Source organism: Sphaerodactylus townsendi, linkage group LG04 (assembly GCF_021028975.2).
Source record: "Sphaerodactylus townsendi isolate TG3544 linkage group LG04, MPM_Stown_v2.3, whole genome shotgun sequence".
Classification (NCBI taxonomy): domain Eukaryota; kingdom Metazoa; phylum Chordata; class Lepidosauria; order Squamata; family Sphaerodactylidae; genus Sphaerodactylus; species Sphaerodactylus townsendi.
The window spans coordinates 42,099,767-42,109,715 of NC_059428.1; the positions used below are offsets into that span (position 1 = coordinate 42,099,767).

At 43.2% G+C, this 9,949-nt stretch overlaps 1 protein-coding gene across 2 annotated transcripts in view; it reads left to right on the forward strand.

Moving 5' to 3' along the window:
- The window catches only part of CEP97 (centrosomal protein 97), a 27,199-nt gene extending 17,463 nt beyond the window's left edge, over positions 1 to 9,736 (forward strand). The window contains exons 6-11 of one of the 2 annotated variants that reach the window (XM_048493051.1): positions 691 to 857; positions 3,539 to 3,703; positions 4,155 to 4,288; positions 5,759 to 6,545; positions 7,158 to 7,233; positions 8,907 to 9,736. In XM_048493051.1, coding sequence (XP_048349008.1) covers positions 691 to 857; positions 3,539 to 3,703; positions 4,155 to 4,288; positions 5,759 to 6,545; positions 7,158 to 7,233; positions 8,907 to 9,611 — 2,034 coding nt within the window. In that variant the 3' untranslated portion in view covers positions 9,612 to 9,736. The remainder of the gene's footprint in view (positions 1 to 690; positions 858 to 3,538; positions 3,704 to 4,154; positions 4,289 to 5,758; positions 6,546 to 7,157; positions 7,234 to 8,906) is intronic. The other variant, XM_048493052.1, reaches the window with a different exon arrangement.
- The last annotated feature ends 213 nt before the right edge of the window (positions 9,737 to 9,949 follow it).

The window sequence follows — 9,949 nt, forward strand, 5'->3', positions numbered from 1 at the left end:
TTTCCCATTAAGTAATGGCACATCCTTGATAGGCAACTGTCAAGAATATTTTGATTATATGTTGCTCTCTGTTAGGGCATGTAGTTGGGTTAGGTCTGGGAATCAGTTTATGTTAACATTTGTAGCGGTAGCTTGCTATCTGTGCACCTGTGACATTGTGTAGCTTTGAGGAATGCAGAGCAGCTGATAGCAGATTTAAAAACCAGAAATCAAAGGAGAGCCATGAGTGCAGGTGCTGTACAGCTGTGATTCCTGTATTTCCCTGCCTTATTTACTAATCAACTAGAACAAAAGCATTTGATAGAAAATAGTTATTTTGTACAGTGATGAAACTGGACTTTGAAAAGATCCAATTTGTTGTTGTAGTTAATGTAGACTGTACTCTCCCTCCCCCCACCCCTCAAAAATTGCAAACTGTTGTTAAGGAGGGAGAGAATTGTGGTGTGAGAGCAAATGGACCAGAGGCATTGATGAGGCTAAGGCTTACTCTTGATGTTTAGCATAACACGTGACCCAAGACACAGAAAATAAAAATTGGCCTGGAAATGGAACCAGGTCACTGAAGCTCAGCATTTCTTCTCAAGCAATTCATTGTTAATAAACCAAATGGGGCTGAATGTATAGTACTAATACGCAGCCCAAGACATTAAATGAGTTTTGTTTGATCAACAAAAGTACTCTTTGTTTCAGATTTCTTTCTTGGCTTCTTTCCCTGAGCTGGAGCAGTTGTCAATTATGAACAATCCTTGCGTCATGGCCACTCCTTCCATCCCAGGATTTGACTATCGGCCATATATTGCTAGTTGGTGTCTTAATCTTAAAGTTCTTGATGGCTATGTGATTTCTCAGAAAGAAAGGTAAGCAGTTGGTAACTAATCTGACTAACATACTCATCACCACTCCAATGCCTTTACCAAAATTCCATAATCATCCATTCTTCCCTTTTCAGTTTTGTTATTGGAATAAAGCATGTTTGTTAGATAGCATCATGTAACTCTCTTTAACCTAGATACAATTTTTTGATAACTGGATTCCACACTTTTGAGGTACACATGAAATATAGTCAAACATAATAGTGAGGGATGGGATACTGTGTGGTTTAGTACTTACTGGCGGCGATGAAGCTGTGGTCAGAATGGGAAGGCACTGTGGTCCAAGTACAGGCTTAGACACTTAGACATTTCCAGTATTTAATAAATGCAATATAATCCAATAAAATTGGATTTACTGTGTTGCTATGGGCAGTGGTGTTTTCAGGGAATCTGCAAGAGTACTAATGACTGTCATTGGGAGAAATGTGATGTGATAGATATTGCTGTAAAGAAAGCTTTATTTTCTACTTTCACTGCTGTCGGGTAGAGCTATTTTATGCAGTTAAATATTTTAAATTTTTCGGTCAAAATCAGCAATAAAATTATAAGTCAGGAGCAAAAACATGAGCTATTAAAATGTGGGTCATGTAACCCGGCTGGATACACTCAGGTATTAATTTTTGCATTAGCCTAGGGATGAGAGTCAAAAATATATGCTACACTTTGTGGAGATACCAAAGTATGCCAAAGACAGCAGTAGCATAGTTATCGTGCTGTTTGGTTGTCCAAGCATGATTAATTATAACAAGTGGACAATCCCATACTATTTAATTGAGCCTATCTGTGACACTTATAGATAAAACTGATGTAATCTTACCCATCATGGGTACTACTGTTACTGTTTTTCTCACAGTTGAGACAGATAGAATTGGATTAATTTCAGTTTGTTTCTCCTAAAAAGGCAATTCTAAAAAGTGTGTCCTTACAATTCTTGTTCCTTTGACCAATTACCCACTGCAGGCTGCTCCCCACTCTCACCCTGCTCTGGTGCGAAAGGGTGCACGAGAAGTGCTCTTGCTTTTCCCAGGGAAAGCAAGAAGCATGTGTGGACCAAACATTTCAGGACAAGAAATCCTGCCTCGACGTGCCTCCTCTCTCGGCACTGTGAAGAGGAAGCATCAGAGGCATATTGGGGGGCGGGGGATGGTGCCAGAAGACAACACCTGCTCTGGGTGCCCCGCGCCCCTCTGCACTCGGAGGCGGGGCTTGGGGTGGGGTTCAGGGCAGCTTGGACAGGCACCGCAGTGGTGGCTGGCTCCTGGGCCAGCTTGCTGCTTTGGTGCCTGTCCAAGGCGCCCCCCCCCCCCGTCTTCCTGCAGGCCACCTCCTGTCCTCTCCAGGCCCTGAGGAGGGCAGAAGCCAGCCTGCAGGGAGGCGGGGGAGGGGGGCAGGGCACCACGGCAGATACAAGGGGGAGAGGCTTTGAAGCTGGGAGGCCTCTCCCCCACCAGGGCATCGTGCCAGTGTGCCTGGCCTTTCCCACAGCATGCGAGGCCTCTCCCCCAGCAGCACACCTGGCCTCTCCTACAGCACACGAGGCCTCTCCCTCCGCTGGTGCACCTGGCCTCTGCAGTGGCACATGAGGCTTCTCTCCCATCGGGAGATCGCGCCAACAGGAGGCTGGGGGAGTCCTGGCACAGGGGGAGTCACTGAGTGCCGGCCAGGTCGCTGCATTGGGGGAGTGACTGGGCGCGGGGACCCAGCCAGCGCCCGGCGCCTCCTCATGTGACCAAAAGGTTATCCCATGTTCCTAGGCGGTACACCACTGGGAAGCATGTTGAGACCAGATTTTTGCCCCAACACACCTTCTCTCTTGGCGTGCTGCAAAGTGGAAGTGCATCAGGACAAGATTTCTTGTCCTAATATTCTTCCTGTCCCACTGTGTGCCAGAGCACCAATGGGTAATTGGCTTTCTTGTTTGTTTCTGCCATCAGGATTATTCAGATGTTTTCTCATGATCGTTGCTGCTGTGTTATTAAACAGTTTTGTTTGTACTACAGGTTTATTTATTATATTATCTTAATTTTATTGTGCAGCTGTCATAGAAGCGGGATCTCTGGAGTAGGAGAGATCACTGGAGCTCTTTTCTTGGACTTTTTTAGACCTCTCTCCCATACTCCCATGCTTCCTTTCTGCATGCTCTGCTTAATCCTCGGGAGGTGGGAGTTCAGGCTTTGCAGGGTTTAGTCTTTACTTAATAGGAGCACAGGATCCCCCCCCCCTTTTGCCTTGAATTCCCTTGGCAGAGTCCCTTTTATTGCAAGGAGGTGCTGCCTGGATCACCACAGAGTCTGAGGCATACCAAGAACCGTTTCCAGAAGCTGAAACTGTTTTATTTGAAAGTTTCATTTAAAATGAAAACAGCAAAAAAGACAAAAAAACAGAAAGCTGCTTTTAACTTTTCTCACTACCAACAAGGGGTGGGGGAAGCATCCGAATGAGAGTCTTTGGTCCAAAAGCAAGCAAGAGAATAAGCACTCTTTGGGGTTTAAAGTTACAAAGGAAAACAAATAAGGGTTCCCCACTGCACCTGAACTGAACTTATTCCTTAATACTCTTTCAGGCCTGAGTCATTTGCTAGAGAATAATACTGTGTGTACTTCTGAATAAAAAGCGTTTGGTAAATATTCTCGTTGCTACCATGACAGTTCTGTCTTTCCCTCTAGTTTGAAAGCGGAGTGGCTTTATAGTCAAGGAAAGGGAAGATCTTTTCATCCAGGCCAACATGTTTCATTAGTACAGTACCTTGCTAGTGTTTGTCCTCTTACTACTATGTTTGGGCTGCAAACTGCAGAGGATGCCAAACTGGAAAAAATACTACATAAACAAAGGTGAGAACAGTTATCTTTTGTCATTAGTAAGTAACTTAATAATTGCTTTCTGCTGCAGAAGTACCTAAAGGATAATCCAGTTAATTTGGCAGCTTTAGCCCACATACCACTAGCTATAAAGACTGTGAATTGTCTTATTGTGTTTAAGAGTTACGGAATTTTTTAAACACATTTTTTAATGGTGACTTTCTTGAAAAAGCTCAGAGTTGCATTTGCGGTTCTCTCCACCTCCATTTTAATCCCACAGTAACGGGTTTGGGGGAGGGAGTGACTGCCCCAATATCTCCTTGTGTATTTTATGGTAAGTAGGCCAACACTTTGACACACTTTGACAAGAAAGACCTGTGCTCCTATTTGCTAATTTAGCCCCTCCAAAAAAGCAGGAAAGTATTGAGTATCAGTATACTCCATGATTAGCAAAACCAAGCCAGTCTGTAATTATTGTCTTCAGGTTGCACCAGAGGCAACTGATGTACCAAAGCCAAGCTGATGAGCTCCCTGTTTCCTTGTCTCGGAATAAAGGGGTGCCAGGTACCAGTGAACCAAACAGTCCTGTCCATGGTCCACAAATAAGGACTGAACGAGGTAAGTCATACTCACTGATATAGCTTAATATCTTCCTGTGGTGGGACTCCTTGTAAACTAGTAGGCCAGTTTTCTCTTGACTAGGGTCAAAATGGCAAATCATAGTAGCTTGAGGAAAGGAGGAGTAGATAGTATGGTAGGGCTAGGAGGGTGTAGGAAGAAACTGGTAAAAGAGAGCTTTAGGGGAGGTCAGCTAATGTATTGGCCGAGTTGGATAGCAACATCTCGGTGTCAGTACAAACAAATGCTGCTTCGTTGGGAAAGGTAGAGGGGAATATGCCTCCTCTTCTTCAAATAGGGAAAAAAAGCATTGTCGGTGAGATGTTTGTTATGTTTATCCAGTCAATGCAGGTCTGAAAAATGCACTCTCCGTCGTAGTCGTACCCACGAGGCCCCAATGAAGAGACGAGACGCGGAGATTTCATCTGGTGGAGAGAGCCAGTGGCAGGAAACGCGGGATCCCGTGATCCTGGCAACGCTGCTGTGCGCTCGCCCCTCACACCTTTTATTAGGGTTTCAACAGGGGCGTGTAAAGGGGTCGGGCAGGCGGGAGAACGGGAGGTCGGGAGAGCGGGAGATCATCATGTGATGCATGATCTCATCGGGCTGCTACGTGCGGGAGGAAGCATCCGTGTCTGGGCCTAATCTTCACCTGAGGGCAGGAGCCCCTTTGTCCCTTTGTATGGGACACCTGGTGACCGCGAGTCAGGCAGTTCATGACCCGTGACTCATGGGGGAGCGGGGGTTGGGGGAGCGTGTGCGCCCGGAAGGCCGTAGCCGGCACCGGCATGCCTGGCGCTCCTTCTACGGTTCTGCTGGGTTCGCGGGCTCACCCCTACACTCCGTGCTTGAATTAATTGTGGTGTCCCATGGTGGGTAGTCTCTGGATTGACCTATGAATGGAAAAACAGTATTTTCTCTCTCCCCCGTCCCCCGTCCCATTCTCTTGATTTTTCTCATAATTGTACATACTTAAAATATGACAGAGATAATGTTTGTAACTTACATAATTTGTTGGTACTCTCTTGTTGTCTTTTGGGTGCAGAACTTAAAATAGCTCCAATGATTTTTTTGAGGTAGAGAGATGGTGTATTGTAGTTGACAGTATGAGCCACAAGTCCAGAGTTCAACCATCAGAACATCAGGCCACGAGTTACGGTTTTGTGGCTTCAAAACTCCATCACTATCCATGTTTCATGCTTTGGATACTACTCATGCTTGAAGCACACATGACCTTTGCATGCAGCTTTAGAGAGTACCAGGACCAGAAGTGTATTTCTAAAAGAAGCATGGATTCTCTTCCCACTGAAATTAATGCATACATCTGGCTGAGAATCAGCAGAGAAATATCTTGCACTCTGTGGAGGTCTGAGAGGGAGAAATAGATCATGTTGATCATTAATTATTTCTCAGTAACTGCATGACAAAATATCCAAAGCACTATAATCTTGTCTCTTTCTGTTTTTACAGAACCTGTTCTCCAAAAGAATTCCTGGGTTGGGCCAAGAACTAACAATGACCATTCCTACACAAGTACAAATGTTTTTCCAGCTTCTTCACAAAGTGAAAGGAATGCTTGTGAGGACCTTTATTTAGAAGACGTACAAACTGATGAGGACAAGCTAAACAGTAGCCTTCTGTCCTCAGAATCTACTTTTATGCCTGTTGCTTCAGGGCTCTCTCCGATGTCTCCTACTACTGCAGAAGTGAGGCTTCATGGAGTCTGTACTGATACAGAAGGTATGGGTGATGCTAACACTGGATTTACAGAACAGGTTAACAAACAAGATGAAGACAAACAGGAAGATACTTCTTCCACTCTTGGAAAGCATCCCATCAAATTACCAGAGATGGTGGAAACTCAAAGGAAAAGTCAAAAAGAGGGAGGCATATTGTCCACTTCCAGTTTGCCAGTGGCCACTGTTACTCAACCGACTGACCCTGGAAGCTTTCAGGCATCCTCTGAAGATTGTATTGAGTGCAGTCATGCCAAGCAGTCACATGCCCTTGAAGGGGACATAATCAAAACTGCTTGCCTTGCCACGTATCTCGAAGAAAGATCTTGCGATACCTCTGCTCCCTTGTTTCAAAAGAGTGATGTGCCTGAAGAAATGAATAGAGCAGCCACAAAGCTTCAAGCCTCTTGGAGAGGATATTACACAAGGAACCACTATCCCAGAGCCAAAGAGGTGCGCTACGAAATACGACTCAGCAGACTGCAGGAACATATTATGCATTTAACTGACGAAGTAGAAAAGTAAGTCAGCAATCCTATCTGCAATTTCACAGTCGCCCTTAGAAACGATACCATTACAGGTTGAGGCTTAATGTAATTTTTTTTAAGAATAACTTTTTATTTGGACTTATTAAATGACATAAAAACATTATCCTAAAGACAAAAAGAAAGTCACAGTACAGAAAAGGGGGAAAATACAAGGACTCAGTATAATCTTGAACCCATCTAGCTGCTAAATGTAAGAGGATAGCCCTATTGAGCTGTTGCTTCCTCAGTTGTATTTCTTCCCATGTTTCTGATTCTGTATATGAGGGAAGGTGGAGGGAAACTAAAAGAAACCCTTCTATCTACAAAAGTGTTAGAGGCAACAAAGGCATGGTTTTATCCTGCAGAATTATTCCATTAACATTTAATGCTTAAGAAAGACCCTCACAGTCCTCAATATAGCAAAGAAGGAATGTTATTATTTATCATTCTGAGAATAAGAATTGGCACAAGGGGGAGAGTGAGGACGTTTTAATGGTAACTTTGTAATGCTGCAAATATGGCCAATGGACGGAAGTAACAGTTTTAAGGTATCTTAAATTTCTCTCTAGTGTATATAATATGTGTTCTGGGTCTCTGCTGTTTTAGATTAAGAAAAGAAAAGGATGAAGAAAAGCTTCAAAGAATGGTGCAAGAGGAGGCTGTCAAATTTCTTTGGGACCAGGTAAAAAGCTTGTCCCTAAGTCCCTTTCAGGCTTTATCTCAATATAAATCAAGACTCCATGGAATAAGGATATCTTGAAGAGAAACATGTTCGGTATTGTACAGCTTATCTGACTACAGGGAACATCATGGAACAAATTTTCTCCACTGATGCTCCTTAAGTATAACAGACTGCATGTATCATGGGATAAACACTGCACATATGCACGAGAAGAATCTGCCACCATTTGAGGAGTACTTATGAGATATGTGTACTTCTCCAACCATGTGTGGTTTTCCTCATCTAAGTGCGATCTACTGAAGAACTTAGTATTTTATGAAAAATTAAGATTATGTAAGGCTTTTGTAAAAAATGGCTTGCTGCTTTCCAGTGATCTTTGTCTACAGTAGAGAGCATAACATTTGTAATTTCATTTTGGCTGTCTTCAGGTACATGTTGGTGAAGGTGTTTACAGAATAAAGTACCATACTGTTGAAGCTGCAGTAGCCTGCTATTATGTGCATCCCTTTGTTAAAATCCACTGTTATCAAACTTATTTGCAGTGGGTTTTAAAAGCAGTTGCTTTTATGATTTGGGGACGTAAGGTGCATCAGGGATCCTGTTAACTGTTTATTTTCCCTAGGAAGAGCCATAACATGCAAGAGGGGTGAGAGAGAGCAGAATATGTATTTCTGCAGAGAGAAAACCACTTGCCTTCGAGGGTGGGAAAGATAGATAGCTGTGTAAAACATGATCTGGGTATATTGATGTGTGGAATGGGTGCTCTGGGTTGATTGGAGAAGGTGCACCTTTCCACTGGGGAGAGCTTCCTAAAACTAGATTGGGCGAGGCTTTCCTTCCAACAAAGGGCAGGAAGGATTAAAATGTTGAAACAACCATTAGTCTTTGTTCAAATGCTGGTAGTTGGATTCCTCTTCAAATTAAAGGGAAGGGATCAGGATGTGTATTTGTTCCACAGACATCCAGGGAAGATGTTGGAGGTAACCTTTCTGTATGGTTAAGTTTAGCTTAGAGTTAACATTTCTGTTCTTTTTGTTAGGTCTGTAACCAGTTGGTGAGATAGTTATTTTCTGTCTGTGCGGTCGCTTGATCTGTAGTAATGAAACCTTGTCCTGTTGAAGAAAGCAGATTGTGATTCAACTCTTCCTCACGCGTGCCTTAAATCACTTGCTCATGCTCACGTGCTTGCACACTGGCCGGGCCGAAGTAAATGGGGATCTTGACCCTTTGTCCTTGCCCAAAGGCAGCCTCTACCGGGGTTCCCCAAGTCACTGGTAATGTGGGAGTCTGGATTTTAATTTGGGGTGGTGGCACTATGAAGAGGAACAGACTTTACATGCACACAAAACACTTGTAAAAACACATAGGCCCATGGCAGGTTTATGACAGTTGCTACTTTTATTGTCTTTGATGTGTTAGCATTTTCTTTTTGCCACCCATACCTTTTTGTGTCCCAATTCAAATTCATTTTATTTAAGAGGAGCTAAATCTATATTTGGCATTGTGCAGTGACTCCTGAACAATCAGTGTGTATCAAATCTTATTTCATTAGCCAAAAAGATAGCTTTTTTCTTCAAGACATCATAGATTTAATTTATACTTTCCAGTCACCAATTCAAGTGTTCACATTTCTCATATTTCATTATGAAATGTCCTCTTTATGTTGTTTACAGGTTAGATCCCTGCAAAAGTGGCAGCTTTCTGTAAACCAGCATCTAAGTATTGTTGGGCATCACGGCATCCCTACATCAAGTGCTTTGCGTCCTTCTGAGCTACCTGAGGAGTCATCTAGACAAAATCAAGTACTATCTCCTGTTGCTAGTTCTACCTGGGCTTTTTTGGCTACTGAAGCTCGTCATCAGAAGTCTTTACCAGAATTTCCTGATTCCGGCTTTAATTCTGGTGTAACTGACCAAAATTGCCTTAACAGATCACAGAGATCTGAAGAAAGTTTGGCAGAAACGAACAAGAGCACGCTGGGGAATTCTTTGGAAACTGTCAAACAACATGAAGATTCTCTTTCAGGCTGCCTTGCAGATGCAGAAGAGGCCTCACTTAGCCACAGGGAATGTAGTGAAAAGGGGTCCAACAGTGAGCAGGACAGTAGCCTCCTCCAGCAGTATTTAAAATCAGTTGAGCAACTCGATGATGCTGATGAAAAAACAACCTGCAGCAGTGAAAAGGAAATCTGTGGGCTCCAGACAGCTGTTTCATTAGAAAACTTGAATGCCTCAGGCACCCAAGATGTGTTTGCATTGGTGCAAGATGGAGTTGGTCAGACATCAGAAAGGTGTAATTTGAATGCAGAAACGGCAGAAGGAAAACCGGCTGATTGTGAACTCTTCATTCCAGGCACTTCTGTTAGCATAACTGTGTAGCAGGCGTAGACCTACTGAAGCAGCAGAAAAACAAGTTGTTATTTATACCAAGTTTGATTTTTTTTTGCGGGGGAGGGGGGAGTACATTTTTTCTGGACTGTTCTGGACTTCCAGTTTCCTGCTGTTAGAACAGTTTAGCTTGTAAACAGCGTTTTGCTGATCTTCTAACCTTTGACACTGTGTTAAACTCTTTAACAGGTAAGGTTCACTATACTAGATATAATGCACTTAATTCAAATTTTTCTGTGATTGAACACTAACAGGTTTCTACGAAATATAATTTTGAACATTCTAACTACTTTTCCTATTACCTTCATTGGGCTAAGCCATTCATTTTT